Source organism: Oreochromis aureus, linkage group 23, assembly GCF_013358895.1.
Source record: "Oreochromis aureus strain Israel breed Guangdong linkage group 23, ZZ_aureus, whole genome shotgun sequence".
In the NCBI taxonomy this organism is placed as follows: domain Eukaryota; kingdom Metazoa; phylum Chordata; class Actinopteri; order Cichliformes; family Cichlidae; genus Oreochromis; species Oreochromis aureus.
The window spans coordinates 10194637-10214636 of NC_052963.1; the positions used below are offsets into that span (position 1 = coordinate 10194637).

At 39.5% G+C, this 20000-nt stretch overlaps 1 protein-coding gene across 3 annotated transcripts in view; it reads right to left on the bottom strand.

Annotated features, from left to right (window-relative positions):
- Positions 1–6119: 6119 nt before the first annotated feature.
- LOC116328894 (rho GTPase-activating protein 6) overlaps positions 6120–20000 on the bottom strand; it is a 102397-nt gene continuing 88516 nt past the window's right edge. For 2 of the 3 annotated variants that reach the window (XM_031750792.2, XM_031750793.2), the window contains exons 7-14: positions 19086–19141; positions 17473–17623; positions 17230–17378; positions 13745–13924; positions 11613–11704; positions 11299–11528; positions 11071–11142; positions 6120–9455 (exon numbers count right to left, since the gene is read on the bottom strand). In XM_031750792.2, coding sequence (XP_031606652.1) covers positions 8911–9455; positions 11071–11142; positions 11299–11528; positions 11613–11704; positions 13745–13924; positions 17230–17378; positions 17473–17623; positions 19086–19141 — 1475 coding nt within the window. In that variant the 3' untranslated portion in view covers positions 6120–8910. The remainder of the gene's footprint in view (positions 9456–11070; positions 11143–11298; positions 11529–11612; positions 11705–13744; positions 13925–17229; positions 17379–17472; positions 17624–19085; positions 19142–20000) is intronic. The other variant, XM_039606883.1, reaches the window with a different exon arrangement.

Genomic DNA, 20000 nt, shown 5'->3' on the forward strand with positions numbered 1-20000 from the left:
ACGTCCAAGTAAAGTGAGCATGTCGTTAACCGCCAATTCCCCCCCATGCACCTCGGTAGCAGTCACGTGAGGCAGTTTTGAATCCTGCTGTGCTCAACTTACCCACATTGTCAAGTTCACATAAGTTGCTGATTTAGCTGGACATGAGTTTTCAAGTTAGCTTTTTTTGGTGTAATTGGGACGTTTTTAACTTGTAATTCTATGTTATAACAACAACTTCAGTCATCTATCGTCAAACTGATATAGAATAATATGTTGAAATAACAAACATCTAGAATTACATTTTACAGTGTGCTAATTAGGACCTTGTGGGTACAAATTCCTTTCAGGATCTCCGTGTGTCTATGCGTGCGTTACTTTACATCATGTATTTCTGCAAACATAGGCAAAAGAAATGTAGTTCTTAAACTGCTGCGTTCCCAAAGAAAGTGACCTCCCTTGCACGGCCTTTGGAAACCTAACAAAACAAAGCGAAATCCACATTTTTGTTTGGGGCATGCATGAATCCCCTGCAGGAGTAGGGGCTGAACCCTTGTACTGGCGATTACAAGTGTCTCTGTGTGGATGAGTTCATGCATACCTATTTGTGCATGTGTACTTTTCTGGCAAATTGTTTTTTAGCTTGGCCAACTGGAGAACGTTACTCGGGGCCAAGTCATTAGCTGCTGAAATAAAGCAGCTTTGTTTTGTTGTCATGCTCCACAAAATTCTATTTAAAATCCGGCTCCCTTCCAGAAACTGACAATAAGGGGACAAAAGGGAAACAGAAAGAAGCACACTAGGAGTACAGTATCTGAGACAAACTGCTTCTGGGCTCCTTAAGTGATTGCAATTAATCACAGGCTCCTTGAGCAAAACATGACTTGCTCATTCAAAGCATCACAGGGACACAGTCCACAACAAAAGCTCTCAGTTGTGTTGTGAACAACTGGGGTGCTGGAATGAGGGCGCAGTTCCTCTGATAAATAGCAGGAGAGCTAAGCAGAAAAAATGTAGCTGACAAAATGAAGAATGCAACAAAGAAAATTGTTCTCAGATTGTTGCTGTTGTTGTGGACTTAAAAGTGTATATCTGATTGTGAACTGAGATCCAATTACTTTACAAAGTTTCCAGACTCTGTCAGAGTTGATCAGAACTTCTGATAATCTGCGAGAAAGTAAAATGGAGTCAAGGATCAATGAAAAGTGGGCACTGCAGATCTTTGGATGACTCACTAATGAGACGGTGACTTATTTTCATTATTTCATGAGTCTGTCTCCATTTCAAACGCTGGCTCGTGGCCACCTGTCGGTTACAGGCACTCTCCAAGTCTCTGTCCCCTTGCACACTTAGTTAAACACCCAGATGCTGATCCATTACTTCTTTCAATGAGTCTAATGTTCTTCTATCAGTTAATCTGACTTCTCTGTGGGTGTGTTAGGTGATTTAATATGCTATCAGGCAGGGCAGAGGAAAACTTTCCCTTCTCTACTTTCTCTTTCCATCACACATATATTCTCACATTTCTTTGCCTTTTACTTTTTTGTGACAAGGTATAACTGGTCACCACCTGCAACTAGCTTGAGTCCTGTTATTCTTACTTGAGGTTTTCACGATGTGCAATGAAGGAAAAGCAGATGACATAACATAAAAAAGATGTTTTATCTATTTGAGGCTCTTGGCTGATCTCTAGTGGCAATATTTGGAAACTACATCAAGCACTTGCACACACTTGCTCATTTTTTGACTAAGAAAAGAAAAGGAGAAAAAAAATCTGTTAATGGTATTTTGGGCAGTGACGGACTACAAAAAAACAACAAAAAGCCTCAGTTTGCAGTTTCAGAAGTTCCCATGCGGGGCTGTGAAATCGTTTTCCCATGTGCGGCTCGATGTTTTTGGTTATTTGTGGGACAAAGCTACCGAAAGCCACAGAATTTCAAATGAATGCTGAGCCAAAAACACTTGAATCTGATCGCTTATTGTCATATTTACACCAAGATTTCAACAGAGCGCCCGGGTGTCTTGCCACAGACTTCGACTGGCTCCGTTATACTCTGTGCCTTTTGAGAGATGACTCACTTCATTGCTCTGCAGACCACCACCTCTATTGATGCAGCACTTCACTCACAGGCATGTTTTTTTTTTCCAAGTGTAATAAGTTTTTGAAGGTGAGACTGTGAAAGTGCCTGCGTGTGCCTCAGTCTGACATTTACAGTCGAGTGACTCAGAGTTTTTTCTTCTTTTTTTTTCTCTTTTGTTTGTCCTTGCATCTAAAACAAGAAGCACAGCCATCAAATGAGAGCTGTGTGTGACAGCTTTCTCTCAGACTTCCTGGCTCACGTTCATTTTGTTAAATTTCTGCTGGCTGGTTGAGGAGTTTACATGGCTCCCTCTCCCCCTTTTATCTTTCAGCACCTAACAATCGACACCGTCTGCTGCTTTGATCTCCTCCAAAATCATGTTCTTTGAGCATGTATTTTTTTAAACTCAGATTCCCAACATTAAATTTTTTTTTCTCACTTTTACAAATTAAATCAAATTTCACTTCATAAAGTTTTAAATTTCTCCAAATGAAGAGGACACAATACGAATTTTTAAACGTAAGCTTTCATTTATCTTTCATGAAAGCCAAACCTGATTACTAAGTGCACTTTGCGGTAATAGAGGCATAATGGATTTCAGCTAATCTTTGAATGGACCACTGTGAATTACACTGTAATCCACACATTACTAAGAAGTACTTAACTATGCCTTAAAAATGGTGTAAGGCACCCTTTCTATAGAAAATATAACCATATGGCTGCAATTATGCAGTATCTGCTGGATAATGAGGTAAAGAAAATAAGAGATTCAAATCAAAGACTCGAAACACTCAGTGAACTTCTCTTAATTGCAACCTAGAAAGCTAGAAATAATGATTTCTGTTTGTTCTGCCAACTGAAGATAATTGGCAGCTGTTTCAATGACTGAAAATCACCAACACTCACTTTAATGGGGGAAAATGAAGAACAGCATCATTAACACAGACTGCTAACTTTCTCTCAATAGCCAGGTCCACATTTGCATGTCAGTCCACAAATGTAATGAAATAGGGAAATAATGCTCTAAGTAAGTCAATAAGATTTTGAACATTGTGAACATTCAAGAAAGATGTGATTGTATTATCTGGCACACACCAAACTTAAAAACACTGAGCAGAAAAGAGTATTAATCTAATAAATCATGAACTTATTGTATATCTGGATACTTTCAGTCAGTGCCACATTGTACACTGTGTACCATACAATAGTAATAGACTGTTGCTGTCTCCAGTTAACCAAAGTAAGTTACCCTATAGGCCTACTTGTGATTTACTAAAGACATTGAAACATTTAACTGTGATTACTGCCTATTCTGACCATAGATAACAATGCATTATTTTACAGTAGGGAAACCAAATTTATCATGGCTACTGGAGACCTTTTGTGCAGACTGCTAAACACAATTTTGCAGAATGAAAGGATGCCTGAGGAATAGAGACGTGTGCTGGTGCATATTTCCAAGAACAAGGGTGAAAAGGAAAGCTGTGGTAACCACAGAGGGACAAAGCTGATGAGTCAATGAACAGTGCACCAGAGGGGTGAAGAAGAGAGTGGAGACAACATTTGAGTGGGTGAACACAAGCGTCAGGGGTGATTTGTGAGAGAAGGCTGGCAGCAAGGGTGAAAGGGAAGATTAACAAAATGGTAGTGAGACCTGCTATGACATAAGGTTTGGACATGCAGACAGAAAAGGCTGCTGGACATAAGATATAAGAAGATAATTTGCTTTGGTGACCCCAGAAGGGAGCAGCCAAAAGAAAAACTCAGTTTATCATGCAAAATCAAGAAACAATCAGTACGCTAGCAAACTCACAGAGACAGTTGCACAGTTGGAGTTGCAATAATTGTGCAATTGTAAGACATATTGCAAGACCAAACCAATTCATGGCTCTACACTGACTTGTATTGCAGCCAGTGGACAGTCATTAAAATACCTACTTGGAGTATCTATATGCTAGTAAAACGATACCTAAAATTTAAGCTATGAGGCAATGCGTAATCAAATGTAGAAAGGACCATGTTTCTGTAAGATAAGTGGAAGCATTTTGACAGCATTTTACTTGTGTTTTATTTGAATATGAAAATTCAAAAAATCTCTGAATAATCCTCTGTTTCTTATGCTAATGTTTTCTTATGTTAATAATGTATTAGCTAACGGGTCTTTGCTAACACATGCTACATGAAGACAACTAACTTGTAATCTGCGTAATGTATCATATGTAATGTGGGGAGGGGGGTTGCGTTGTGTGCTGAACTAGGAACTTTTGAGGGTAACCAGCTACTAGTAAGTACTGCTCCACAGAAAATCAATAGATGCCAAGTTTTTGTACCAGAGCTCATTTGGGTCACAGGAGGATAGCAAGATCATCTCCAGATGAAAATTAGCCAGTTTGGATCAATCTGGCACATTTACATGATAAATTCAAGTGCTTATTTTAATTAATATGCATTGTCCATTTTCAAATGAACATAAACATACCATAAAGTGTCGAAGAACAACAAATACACAAGGCAATGGCAGCAGCAGCGAGCCGAAAGCGATGTGGTTACACTTTTCAAAGGTCAATACAGACAACACTTTCTGCGACATTTGTAGTGTGAAATGCAAAGCTGGCCATTGGAGCCCATCTAATCTGAGGAAACACTTGGACAAACACAAAATATGTCTAAAAACTGTTGACTGTATCACATGCGATGGCTTGAAAGCTAAATTCACAGAAGGACCTGCAGCTAGCGTTAGCACAACCGTTGAAGCATGAACCCATGGACCAGCTCCTCTGAAATTTCTTAACAGTACAATATTTATGGTAAACAGACTGGTGGAGTCAGATGCCAATACTAGTCTAACATTAGTTTAATATTGTAGTATAGCTACAATGTAGTACAGTTCTGTTGTTTAATTATAAAATTTAGCGCACCGAGTTCTTCAACTGAGAATTTAAGGCTTATAAGACAAAAGTTTGAATTTCGAGTTCAAGTAATGGTCTGGGAAATGAAAGTACAGTTGGGTACAGTTTCTAAATTGCAAGTATCAAAGCCAGTATTTGTTCAATTATGAAAGGTGTCCAACAATAGTCAGGAAAATATTAAAAATAGATCTGTCACAGGGGTAAACTAGTGGAATAGTTTTCATGAAGAATTAAGATTTTGTTGTGTATTCTTAATTATTATTTTCTCTAAATATATCTTGTCATATCTTTTTATATAAATAAATCTTATTTTTCAATCCATTTTTTGTTAACATTTATTTTAATTGAGCCCAACTGATATAGAATTTTTCTGAGATCATTGTAATATATTATTATTTTAAAATCCACAATATTGACTTATATTTTTGAATAAGCAAAACATAAACAGATGTCCTTAATATTTCTTCTGATCTGCCCGCCTCTGCTCGGATCAGCTGGTCATTGTGTTTCTGGAGTTCCAAGCATGTGTTGCCAACAGGGAAGTTGCAGAGTGCCTTCTAGTGGTCAATCTCTGCACCATCAACACTCATAACATGGTTGAAGCATGTCTCTGCTGCCTTTTATTTTTTCTTTGATTTTAAATTTTTCATTTACTGACCATTTTAAATGCTTATACAGATATAGAAAATAACACAAATCAGCTGATATGTTGGGCATTATTAATATATCTGTAAAGCTCTCATTTTTGTGTGCAGTTGGTTGTTATAATTTCTACAAAAAATTAAGTAAAATAGAAACAATATAACATAAAAGAAGAATTATTATGATTAGCTTTGTAATGAGGCAAATCTGGTAATTTTAGTTAACTAAAAGTGTTTTTTGTTGTGTTTTTTGAGTATGGAAAGTATGCCACTGTATTACAGATGTAATATATATATGTATACAATATTACAATAAACTATGGTATAACCACGTTTTCCATAAAATATTACATCGCATGCGTATACCTGTGTAAAAGACTAGATTGTAAAATACTATAAAAAATACTGTTACATGATGGATTGTACAGTAAAAGCAACTGAACAACACTATCATGGATAACAACATGTAACACCGCAGCATGCCATATAATAGAAATACACAACAGTTGTAAACTTTGTCATATTTAATTCCATTGTAGCATACTGATGAGGACTCGCAGTACAAAAGCAAATACCAGACATTCCATTACAACTTGGACCCAGTAAACCCCGCCAAAATATAAAAACAGAACACAACAGCACAACGTTTCTTGGAGTTTCAACGTGACATCGACAAGACAAACATCTCGATCTGGGAAAGCCAAGACCATGGTGGTTACCGAACAACTGCCTCTTTTCTGAATAAAACTTGTTATATTGTATTTTGATATTACAACACTCAACAGAAAATAAAATAATACAGAAGAATTCACAATGAACCTTAAGCACTGCATGGAGAAACAGCTTTAAAGAGCAAGACCTATGGCACGTTTATTTCCTGACATAGATTTGCATGTTTTCACAAAAATATAATCACAAGCTTTGATTTTAAACTGAGTATTGATGGATAGATGGATTCCCATGGAAATGGTGAACTGTAAGAGCAGCAACAGGCTAACGTGCAGAGTCTGTCAACAGATGGCGCCATAGGCCTTTCCACAATTCGTGCATTTCTTGCACGTGTGAGAGGCTCATTTCCATTGACTTGTCAAAATTTAAGAAAATAAAATGTCAAATGATTCATAGTCCACCTTCCTATTTAATGCTGAAGTGGCTCCATATAAGCAAATATTACACCTTAAGATGAGAAAATGTGAAATATTTGCCAGCAAATACCCACTTGACTACGACATTTGAGAAGAGTTGGACAGGTTGGCTGTGGGTGCAGATTATTATAAAAACAGATATTCAGAAAGTTGCCTTCCACCTTAATTAGCAACAGCAGTGCCAAACAGAAGTGAGAAAGCATCACATGAAAGCTTTTTTTTTCCAGCATAACACTTGGACCACAAAAGCATCATAATTTCTTTTTAGGATTCCTGGAAAAACACATCATTGCTAGTACACAGGAAATGAGTTTATACCTAGCTGGGATATCCAGCTTGCACCAATGACTTTTTGATCATGTTATGATCTAAGCAACACTTTAAGCAGAAATCCAAATCAAATAATACAATAAATTGCAAGTTTTAAGAATATTTTGGAGAATAAAAAGACAACATCTGCTCTGTGAAATATTTGTAATGATGGCAAATTTCAACAAATTAAACACTTCCAGATTCAACCTTCTGATTCTACATGGCTAAGAAATTCTCAGAAAACACTTAAACCTAGCTCTGACTGACGTGTACAGTTTTTGTATCGGAAAAAATGTAATAAATATCCACAAAAAGGTTTAAATGTTGATTAATACATAATTCTAATTTAGCAGTTTTAGGAATGGAAATATGACAACAAATTCCTGTTTCAGTACCGCAGACTTCGATAAAAGCTTCTGAAATATAAAACCAGTGCACAAGTTTCATTTTAATGGCCAACAGGGGGCGATAGTGCTTGATTCAAAGTAATTTAAAACTGTATGGAAGTCAGTGGGTAAAACACCCTTCGGCTCCTTTGATCTGTGGGCTCAGTAAACACTTTTCTAGTTTATGGGCTCATTTGCTAGTTTCAAGTCATTCTTAATGAAGCACGATGCCCAGTTCATTAATTATGGTACTTACTAGAGTCATGCCCTGTCCCTGTTCTGATGACCTGTCAGTAACGATAACACCTCAGTGAGCGTGTGCTTTCCCTCAGTTTCAATCAGATCCCATCTTTATTCATAATGTCCAGTTTTGGCAAAAATGCTAACCTGGAGGATTTCAGAGCTAGTGGCTACTTCCATCTATTATTTACAGTTTATGTTTTGTACTAAAATATGACATTCTTGATAAAAATGCCAGTAACTTAACTCTTGAGTCTTACTAGAAATAACCAAATGGATGGAATGAACACAACTGAACAACAATGATCCTTTAGTTTAAAGAGAGAGAGAGAGCGATACTTTGGCACATTGTTTCTGCAGTGCAGCAGGTGGCGAGAGCACAAGCAAACTTACAGCAGATTGCTTCATAATTAGGTTTAAGCGTCTTACTGCAAGTGAAGCATTTTACATTCAATATCAAAGACAGAAACAGCAGTCTGACAAACACCAACATCTGGACTGCCGATTAAGGGGCTGACTTACATTTAGGTAGATACTTTTAGGCAAATTATACACTTTACATATAATATTTAAGCACGTCTGTCGACAATTTGTGTATTCATATACATATATATATACAGTCAAAGGTAATCTGACATCAAAAAGCAACTCAACATTTGATCTTTTCAGAAAGATGCCGCTGAATTACATCATTAGTATACACACAACAAGTCTGTAATTAGCAGCAGTTACTAACGCGTACATCTTAGTATGTGGTGACCAATGTAAAAATGATGAAATTAAAATGTAAAAAACTTAAAAAATGTTTTCCTAATATTCTCCATTGAGATATGAAGACTGGCGTTGCTCAAAATAGAAAATCTGGTAATATTCTGAACGGATTTTTTGAGGTATTTCGGGTAGGCATTTTTAAAAAATGCTCCTAACTAAATGTTGACATAATATATGGGCCAGGAAATTGAGCAACTTTTTTAACATCCGTACAGATCAACAAATACTAGTGGCTCCTGGATGTAAAAGTCTGTTGGAGGCAGCACACGTAAACAACAACGCCACGGCGCTAAGTTGCAGGACAGCACATGATGTTCATAGAAAGCAGGAAATCAGTGAATGAATGGATGAGAGAGCAGCAGAAATAAAAGGGAAAGGATAGGGATAAGGAGTGATTGTCATTGGAGGGGTTTGATATTGTCTTTGTCAGAGTACATTGTCTGAAATCACACCAGAGTTTCTGGCAGTGTGTCAGCATTGTCCGAGGATAGCAGTTGCCATATCTGCCACCGGTCCCTCTGCCACTCCTGCCACTCTGGACTCTGTGAGACCACCGGGGCTTCTGTTGTTGAAGCCGAGTTGCTCTGCCCTGCGCTCGACCTCCTGTGTGGCTGCTGAGCCGTCGCAAGCTGAGGGGTACTTTGTGAGCTAGCCAGTCGATGATGCGCATTATAAGGGGGAGGAGAGCGTCCATCGAGGGGGCCGCCTTCTCCGGTGTTCACTCCGGCTTGAGGCCTGAGGGTCGAGTTAACTCCATGTCCCCTTTGCGAAGTCACAGGAGGGTTTATGTTCAGCTGCAGGCGTGGTCGCCCCTTGTCCGCGTGAGGGTTGGTGCACACTCTGGTGACCGGTGGGTGGAGTCTGCACTCGGAGATGTCAGGCGTTGTCTGAGTCCGTTGTACTGCTGTCTGATGCCTGCTATCACTATGGAGTCCATCGAGACCTTCCTGTGAGCTGCGGGAGCTTCCTTCTGACATGTTGCTATGGGAACCTAAGAAGAGAGCATCACTTCATCAGTAAGATTGTCAATGAATATTGAGGGAGACACACATCTCCAGTTAGTGACTGATATAAAACTGTACAAAGAAATGTAAGAAAGGCTTCTATTAACAATTGATTTTTTATGTTATTGATGATAAACCAAACACTAATTCACTACATAAACCTATTTTTGGTAGATTGAATCACTAAAATTCTCAAACAGAAAACACTGAAGAAATCATCTTATTATAATCATCATCTGTATATGTATGAATATACATATACATACACATTTCTGTACATATGTCTGAATGTGCCCTATCTCCTCCTTAATCTTAACAAAACCACATATACACACTTACAGTAAGTAATAACATCTATAAGGTTCTAAAAACCTTTATTATTTAGTATTATTCCCATATCCGCCATCCCCCCAAATGCAATGTTATGTTCTCCATTTGCAGTTTTTTCATGTGCCACATTCAGTGTACGTTACCCATTCGTAACTTAACGGTCACAAAAATATGTATCCATGGTGAGTCATCAGTAAATACAGAACAAAGCCTTAAAAGCACTGTTTTGGGTTTTTTTGTGATGAGACATGGTTGTGAAAGTACAGCCTTATGCAAAAACGTTTCTGGTTTCTGTAGCTTATTTTAAGTTTATCGCAACTGAATCGGGGGATGGGGAGTATAATGTGTCATACTCTGAAAACCATGCCCACTGAAAGAGAAAAAAAACACTCAGCCCTATAACTAGGGGCTGACATGCTAAAAAAATGCCTTGAGGTTACTGAATTTTAGGTGTTAAAAAAGTTGCTGCCATTAGCTAAGGTACTTGCCAAAGCGGTCAAAGGCTAAACTTCAGCTAAACCTATAGAAACACAGTAACTTGAAACTGACAGCTGAATATTTGACCTGTTATTATTGAAATATCAAAAATTATATAAAGTGTGGAATTAAAAAATTAGAGTCCCCAGTTTTGTCTTTCTTCCTGCTTCCGGCATCTTATGACTTTTAGGCATTTTTTTTAGTTTTTGGCTAGCACATGAGGTATCTTTCACCTAAACAAAGTCAATAGAAAGCTATGACTACTCTTCCTCCTCCAGTCTGGGTAAAACATAATGGCACCACCTTTCTTTCTCTATTAAAGCTAAAAAATTTCGCAAGGTGCATGTAGTCTGTTGATTCAGGTTGCTAAACAAGCTTCCAAGGATTAGCTGATAACTTAGAGCTAACAACAAATTTGGCTAGTTTTGGCTCTAAAAAGTAACAAAATTGTAGTGGTTACAGTGATAGACCCAGTGTTTCAAAATGCCAGCCCACAAACTAATGAGTATTGTCACACAGACTCTGGCAATCCCTTTATACAGTCAATGGTTTATTAGTTTCATGTTTTTAACCAGGATCGTATGTGCTGCCTGGCTACACAGATAAAACTAACAGCCAGCATGACTGTGGAAACTAAAGTGGCCAATTTAATAATATAGAATGTGCTACGTGCTTCAGATCTGTTCCCGTCATGGTTAATAACTAACACCATGTCTCAAGCGCATAGCGCTCTGGCTCATTAGCCACTTGAAACAAAATTTGCAGCGGGCATGGACTGATTTGAAAATTGTTTACCTGTATGTGTTTGATTCTTGAGTGCCGATTTCAGAGTACTGTGCCATGTGCCCCAAATGTTAGCATGTTCTTCTGAAAAAGGCACAAGAGAGGTCAAATTCCTGCCACTTCTGAGTTATACAGTACATTTAGTATTCATGTTGCTGATACCCAAGAAGAAAGGCCAAAGTGTGATAACACCTGCTAATCACCTATCTCTGTAAATACCAGACATTGTGCATCTCTCACCTTTATAACCCCAAGTGACAGCTCCGGTCTGCCCCACCAGAGAGTACTGTTCTGGGACGCGGTAGAGCTGCTCACTGGCCGGGCTCCCTGGTTCCCCTCTGCGCTCACTCAGGACCGGGGAGTTGTTATCATAAGGGGACACTTCACCACTCGACGCCTTGTTGGAGTCGCTGGACGAATGACGCTCGCTCAGGGCGAAGGGCTCCTCTGGCTGTAACAGGTCTGGACTCCTGCGGGAGGAAAAAAATAATTATAATGGGTTCAAATAGTCGGAGATTGAAGGAAAGACTAAGTGCTCTATAGGTGTAACTCACTGAGATGCTTTTCTCCTCAGAAGGTAGTCGACCACATCTGGATCAGTCTCCAAAAGGCTCATTAAAACTTCGTTTTGCAGATCAGGAGGAACCTACATAAAACAACGTAAGCAAAATAACTGAATACTTAAAATCCACCCATCCACCGATGCTGCATTTATCTTCTAAAGAATGTAGTCCTTTCTACTGCAAGGATATCAAAATGTACTGGATTTCTAGTAATGAAAACTTTATTTTTCCCTTTTGCTTGCCTCAGTATGATAGGAAGAAACGATAATAAGTTAATGATGTGCCTTGTTACCTTCATTTCCAGTGGACTTCTTAATCTGATCTTCTAATTAGCTGATTTTTATGCTTATCAGACATGCGGATTAAGATGAAGAGCACCGTCCAAAAACCTAACGTCTGCAAATGACTCCCATCCTGAAATGCTTTGAAAGTAAATGTCGCTCACTAACAAATTCAGACATAAGCAGGTTACAAAACAACTTTCAGATGTCATTCATAGAACTTGAGCTGCCTATAAATCTGTTTTTACTCACTAAGACTGCGCAAGTCAGTCCCAATTCACTTTATGCGATTAATGGCTCCTCATTGGCTTACTGCAGGAATGTAAGCCTCCGTGGCAGATTACAAAACATTAGAGTTTCAAAGTTTCGGACCTGAAATGACCCAAACTGTCTTCCCGTTTGAGGGACAGAAAAGAACAAAAGCAACTGATGAGGCAGTAATCTGTGTAATACTGTGACCTCTTCTGACAGCAAATAAAGGATTTAATGCATGAATGTTCGGCTTTTATTTAGGAAAAACAGGTTCAAGTATCTGGATGAAAACTTTAAGATCTTTTTGATTCGTCTGCATATTTGGTTCAGTCAGTTTTTTGCTTTTTTGTTTTTCTAAATTTTTACTTTATCTTGTCTTTTCGTTCTCGTCTGTCTCATTACCAAAGGCCAAATTCCATTTTCATCAGCACACAACACACAACAGAGAAGATTTTCATACTATCCTGTGCTAAAGCCTTGAGCCACCCCCTCTCTCTTAGTGACCACCACCTTTATTCTTCAACCAGTATGAACTCCGTAGTCTTCAGTAGTCTTCAGGAATAGTTCTCCAGGCTTCTTGAAGGACATTCAAAGCTCTTCTTTGGATGTTGACTGCCTTTTATGTCATCTCCCCCCCCCAAGGACTTGGGCACTTGGTGGGTCCGTGGTGCCTGACTGGGCATTTAGGAGGGTTTGTGGTCCGGGGTGGCTTGGACCTTTTCAATATGTGGTGTGGGCTCTGCCAGGGTTTGTTCTCTGGGTCTCTGGCCCCATCTTCAGCTTGTGCTGGGGGAGCCAGCCTCCGGCAGGGTTGTGGACAGCTGGGGTCTCCTGGGTCTTTCCCTATCTGCTCTAAGGGGGGTGGCATTACTGCAGTCTCTCACCCTCATTTTTCAAGTACGGTCTATGACAAACACTCACACACAGACACTCACAGCCTCTTGCTCTATCTCACGCACATACACACAGCAAAATTGTATATTTGTTTGTGTACCCCCCTCTGCTTTGCCTTTTTGGTGCTGTGTATCATATGATTGTGCCTTTAAACAGAAGCAGCAGTTGGACACCCTGTTTACTTCACCCTCGACTTTTTCTCCCCCTTTTTCTTTTTCTCTGCTTTTTTCTCTCATCTTTCACCAGTCAGGCTTTTATCCTGTCTGCTCTAGAATAACATCCACAGGACAATAATATGAATAATAAAATAAATAAAAGAAAAACAAGAGGAGCCTACAGAGCAGGCAACCATATGCCATATGGTTGGAGGCCTGGGTTCGAGTCTGACCCGTGGCCCTTTGCTGCATGTCTTCCCCTCTCTCTCTCTCCCTGCTTTTCCTGCCTATATACATTATCTGTATCCAATAAAGGCTAAAAGACCAAAAAAAAAAATCTTTTGAGAAAATTGTCAAGTACAAGGGCTGAACTGAAAATGTGTGGAAAAAGCAGCCAAATGAAACCCAGGGAACTATTGCTCAAGACCACTTTAAAAAATGACAACAAAGATTGGCTCCCTGGAAGCAAAATAGAAAGAAATGGAGAGTTGCTCAAGACTTTTGCACAGTATTTTATTTTTAGAAATCTTCAGCGACTGACCATGAAGAGTGCTTGGTAGCTGGCGATCATCTTCTCCAGCACGGCGATGACGGCCGTGCTCTCCTCGGCCCTGGCTGAGCTCTGGACAGTGAACTCCTTGTCTGTGCTCTTCTGCTTGTGGAGGAGGTTGGGACCAAAGATGGTGGCGAGGTTTAAAGCTGTCATCTTGTTCCCTGTGATCTGGGACACAAATGTACCACCCTATTAATATCGGCGCACTCCGTAATTCCTCGGCTCAGTCTTTTACTATTAATTTAAATGAACTGCAACGGTATGGTAGGCACAACTAATGAAAAATTATTTTTCAATGCAATTCAGTTATATTATATTTATATAGTGCCAAATCACAGTAACAGTTGCCTCAATGCACCGTATACTGTAAGGTAAAGACCCGTAAGGTAAACAGAGAGAAACTCCAACTATCAAACAAGCCCCTTTGGGCAAACACTTGGCGACAGTGGGAAGGAAAAACTCCCTTTTACCAGGAAGAAACTTCCAGCAGAACCAGGCTTTTTTAACAATAAATTTTAAATAGGATTTCATGAATTATAGACATTTTTGTTTTTCAAAGGGTGAGAAATAACAGAAAAATTCATAACACCTATTTATAAGAGTAACAACTTAATGGACAGCATCAACGTTTACATGGAAGATTAATGAATAGTTGTAATCAATACAACACGGAAGACTCGGAATGGTGTTGAGGTGAGGTCGAGGGGTTGAGTTAGGTGCTACTTTAACAACAGTCGCCATGCGCGCACGCCATGTGTTTCCTTTGAGTTCCCCCTTGTGTTCTTGTTTCCTGCCTGTTTTTCCGGTCTATTGGGTCTCCACCTGTGCTGGCGTTTGCCCATGTATCTACTTCAAGTAGAGGCCAAAGCTGTGCGCCATTCAAATGGTAAACAAACCAGTTCATATCATCAAACACTCACAAATCAAAAGTGCAGACAAACCCAAGTTTTAGCTAGAATATTACAGTAGATGGGTCTGTGTGTTTGCATATGTGTGTGTTTTACCTGGTGTAGTAATGCAGGTACGATTACAATATTTGCAATGTTTAATTTCCATCCGTTTTCTTTTGTGTTGTTGAAATTCAAAGAGAAAAACAATTTTTAAAAGATAAAGGGCAAAGGCTGCATCGCAGACACCAGGGACAATTTTCTCATTTCTCTTCCATATTAGGAGATTTTTTTTAATAATTCCAAAAGAACTGCAGAAATGATCTTCTGTAATAACACAGACTTGGGAGTTCTTCCCCCCACTTTCTCCTCCCTCTCACATTACCATCTCTCATCCATTCCTTTGGAAAAATCTCCCTTCCAACTTCTGTGCTGTGTTTCTTATCAACCCCGCCCCTCTGCTTTTTGTCACTTTAAGCTGAAGATAGATGAAAACTAGCATCATGGGGGTTTCTGAACACGAAGCGCAGACCAGCACGACAGCTGTCTCTGGCTTTCTCTGGGTTGTGTAATAGTGCATGTACTTTTGGACAATCGACATCTAAAATTAAAAGTCATTTAAAGCTTTGACAGCTTTTTAAAATACAAATTTTTCTTTTTTTTCCTTTTTTTAATATCTCTTGCTGAGTTTCCTCCCTTTTCCACTCCCAGCGAAGAGACGAGAACCACAAAGCAGCCAAGGAGTGCTGATATTTTCCTAGATGAGCTCGAAGCAGTCTGACTTCCTGTCAGAGTCGTGGACAGAGATACTAGAGCCACGAAGGAAGAATCAAACGCATCGATGTTTGGGTTCATTCTCTTGTGTATATAGACACACAGAGACAACAAAACAAAAATCCATCTGTGCAAATGTGTGTGCCAAAAAAGCAGTCTTTCACACGTAAACACAGCAACACACACATTCTCCTGCAAAAGATAATGAAAGTATGCATCACCAGAGACAATAAACTTTCTTTCTCAGTGCACATACACAGATGTCTTCAGAAGTTTCCATACAATCATAATGGACATGAATGTCATGGTAATTTTGGGCTTTTAATGATTTCTTTGAACTGTTCTTTTTCCAGGGAGGATTGTTATACATATATCTTGGATTTTCTCTAATCCACACAGGATCAAAGGTATACGTACAGGATCAAATTCACACATCCCCCACTAATATTTTGTAAAATGTCTCTGAGCAAATTGCACTTCAACCAGGTGCTTTTGGTGACCATCAACACGTTTCTAGCACAACTCTTTCTGTATATTTCACCACACTTATTTTTAGAATTCATTTAAATTATTTGGTTTCCTGGCACTAAGTCGGATTTTAAGCACAGTCCACAAATTTGTATTTTTTGAAGTTTTGACAAGTCCAGTCCAAAAGCTTAATGGGCAACTTCTAAACAACTGAAAATATTAGGATGTGTCAGCACTTTGCCAAGATCTGGAAGAATACCCAAACTGTCACTATCAGATGAGAGGAAACAACCCAGGAACCACCAAAGCTCAAGCCTGCCACGATATGGAGACCACTGGAACACCAGCGTGACTGTCCACAGTGAAGCGTCTTACATCGCCATGGATTCAGAGGGTGCCAATAATGAAAGGAGCCCTTGCTCTATAACCAACACCTTAAAGTTCAACTGACATTTGCCTAATAGAAAAAAGTTTTATGGTGAGACCAGACAAAGTGTTCACAAACCTATGAACACTTTACAGCTGTCAAGCATGGTAGCGGTAGCATCATGTTCTGGAGCTGTTTTGCTACGAGTGGTAGTGCCACATGGCACAAAGAATAATGAAGGAAGAGGACTACCTCCACATTCTTCAAGGTCAAGCCAGCTGAGACATATAATCTCTCCACCAAGACCTGGGTGTGGCCCAGGGCCTCATCCCAGTACGAAATGCCCAAAACACCTGGCATGGGAGGTGTTCAGGAGGCATCCCAGTCAGATGCTTAACCACTTCACCTTCTTTTGACATGGTGGAGCATCGGCTCTACTTTTGTTTTTTCTGTGAAATTTTGTACCGAAACTATCTTGCGGTACAAAAGTTCACAAAAAGTGTAATAGGGTAAAATTATTTGATGACCTTTTTTCTCCCAACGATCAAGTCTGAACAGACATGTACGTACACTGCAACTTTACCGGTCAAGTGTGCTGGAGAAAGATGCCGAAATATTTACTTTTGCAGACTTTCCCAACTTGGAGTAGTTGCTCTTTTTGCCATTTTACTCACAGCTGTAATCAACAAGCTGACTGTCAGCCCAGTCCAGTCCCCAGCCTAAATTGCAAAATTTGAGCAAATGCAACCGTTGACATTATCCCCGGATGTTATAATCACTACTAAGCTATTTAGTAATCTTACATCAGTGTTTTTGTAGTGCTTGTGCTGTTTCTGGAACTGAGAAATTGTATACAATCCACCCACGCAAACTGCTTCCTATCACTTCTTTGGTCATTTCTTCCCAATGAGGTGGAACCAAAATGCCATTAAACTGTCCACAGGCTCTACATTTGGATGTTTCAGCTTGGCGCTCACCTCCTGCCCGTCTTTATCTTGCTGGTCATGGGCATGATCAGCCACAGTGGACAGGAACTCCAGCAGGCGGTGAAGTGTGTCACTATTGCATGCTGGGAGAAGGTAGATCAGCAGTTGAGCAACACTCTGCTGCTCATATGAGTCCAACACTGCAGTGCGCAAGGAGAAAAAAGGTGTCAACGGGAGGTTAGGAATGAGGAGACAACAGAAGGGAAAGTGGGAGGGGTGGGAAAAGACACTTACATGTGGTGTTAATAAAGGCGGTGTAGAGCTCCTTGGTTAGGAGAGGGTCCGGCAAATCCCTTAGGAACTCCTTCAGCAGAGCAGCTACATCGTGAACACTGTACTCCTCGTCTAGCTGCACATCAATGCCACGATCAAACTCTTCTCGCAGCTGGAGGACAACCAAGAAACAACAGGCCGAGGGGAAAGAAAGGAAAAGGGGCACTCAGAAATATCCTCTGCACACAACAATGGACATTATATTCTAGGTAGTGCACACGCCCACAGAAACTCACTTCCTGCTGGTCCTCCAAGTGACCTGCTCGACTCTCAGCTCAAACTCGTTTTACCAGTACAGATTAAAATCTCTTCCATCTGACCTTTGGATGACTTCTTCAAAATTACAAAGCCTATTTTGTTGCTATGACAATGGGTTGTCTGCACGTTTACTAATGTGGCCGTTTTTACACGAAATGTACAGCAAATTAAATTAATAAATCCTTTTGTCTTTTACAGTCTGCTCAAATGTGATTGGTCAATAGCACTCAAACTATAGACAGACTACAAATAGAAATCAAAACACTTCCTACACCAAAAAACCTGTGCATTGGTTAAAGACTCTATATATTGATACGCAGGTAATAGCAACATATTTTATTTTTTTTAAAATGGTCTCCATAACAATGATACTGTCAATTTGAAAAACTTTGATAAAAAAAATTATTGTATCATGCGATGAGCCATCATTAGCATCACGTGACTTGCAGAACAGGTTGCAAAATGCAACTAAGCTGATGTACAAACTAGTTAATTGTGCTCTGAGCGTCGAACATCTGCTCATTTTACCTTAAGCTTTGCATTTAGCAAAAATTCTTATGACAAAGCTGGCATTTGTTTCATCTCAGTCACCACACCTCTGCTGTGATGGAGACCTGAAAGTCACAGATGTTTGCTTTGAGGCAGTCAGTGAATGAGTAACCTCCCCTTCCCTCCCTAAGTGCCTTTAGTTTTCTGTAACCGCTACAAGTGCATGTACATGCCAACAAAACACGCAACATATTATATAAAAATTATGCCACCCACACTGATTGCTCCATTTCGTTTAACCCCGATTTATTCATTCTTTCACTGTGTGTTCATTTGAGTCAAAGGTAACGGATAATGAGCGGTGTAGGAGTTTGTAGAATAACTTCATATTTGCTTGAATAATAAGTATAAACTCTGCTGGATCACTTTATTTGTATACTGTCAGGCTGGAAAATTCAGTAGATCAAGCTTTGCTAGCTTAAATGGCACATTTTAGTGCAATGTGCTGGTTTTAACACGTTCTATTCTTGGCAACAACATTTTGTTTGTTGGTGTTGACTCTTGTTTAAGGAAAGAGAAGTGTGAAGAACATTTCACACCTGAAACTTTCACTTTCTACAAAACAGGCCTCTGATTTATTGTTGGGCTTTTTAGTGTGGCACTGTGCATCTTGTTTGTGGATGTCATAAAATGATACTTTCATTTAAAGGACAATGGGTTACTGATACTGATATGGTTCCTGAGTATAAAACAACCCAATTAAGGCCCTGTGAGAGATGTTATACCACATGAAGGAATATATTTTACTATATGGACAGAATACTGACCTGTCGGACTCTCTTCTTGGAGCTTCCAACTCTAAAGATCCCCACAGTGTGCAAACCTGAGGTATTAAAAGTGCAGAAATAAGAGAAATCAGACACTGCTTGGTACATGTAGAGTCCCAATTCTGAAGAGGCAGGGACACGGAAAACGTATCAAATGTTTAAACTGAGACATTTTACTGTTTCATGAAAAATATTAGCTCATTTTGAATTTGATGCAGCAACACGTCTCAAAAAAGTTGGGACAGTTGCAAGAAAAGGCTGGAAAAATAAAGCTTTTTCGGCTAATTAGGTTAATTGGCAACAGGCCAGTAACATCACTGGGTGTAAAAAGAGGGTTTCTTAGAAATAAAGCTGCATCTATAAATTCTGGAAAGTTTTTCAGGTTAATGTTGCTCGATGTGAAATTGTTAAGACTTAGAATTTGTATAAAACTCTGTACGCAAAAGAACAAGGAAAATTTACTGTATGCTGGATGCCCGTGAACTTCTGCCCCTCAGGTGATACTGCATTAAAAACAGGTATTATTCTGTCTTGGAGAGCATGAGCTCAGGAACACTTGCAGAAATGCTTATACAGGCTTTAGATCAACATATGCTCCCATTCAGATAACGTCTTTTTCAAGGAAGCCCTATTCATAATAAATTCATAATTCAGCAAGAGGATCCATATGCTGTATTTATTACAACAGCATGGCGTCAAAGTAGAAGTGTCTGGATGCTGAACTGGCCTGCCTGAAGTCCAGCTGAAAACATTTAGGGTATTGTAAAACAAAACATACGACGAAGAAGAACCAAGTTTGCTGAACAACTAGAATCCCATACCAGACAAGAAGTCCAGCAACTGGTCTCCTCAGTTCCCAGACATTTACAGACTGTTGTTAAAAGAACAGGTAATGCTACACAGTGGAAAACACGG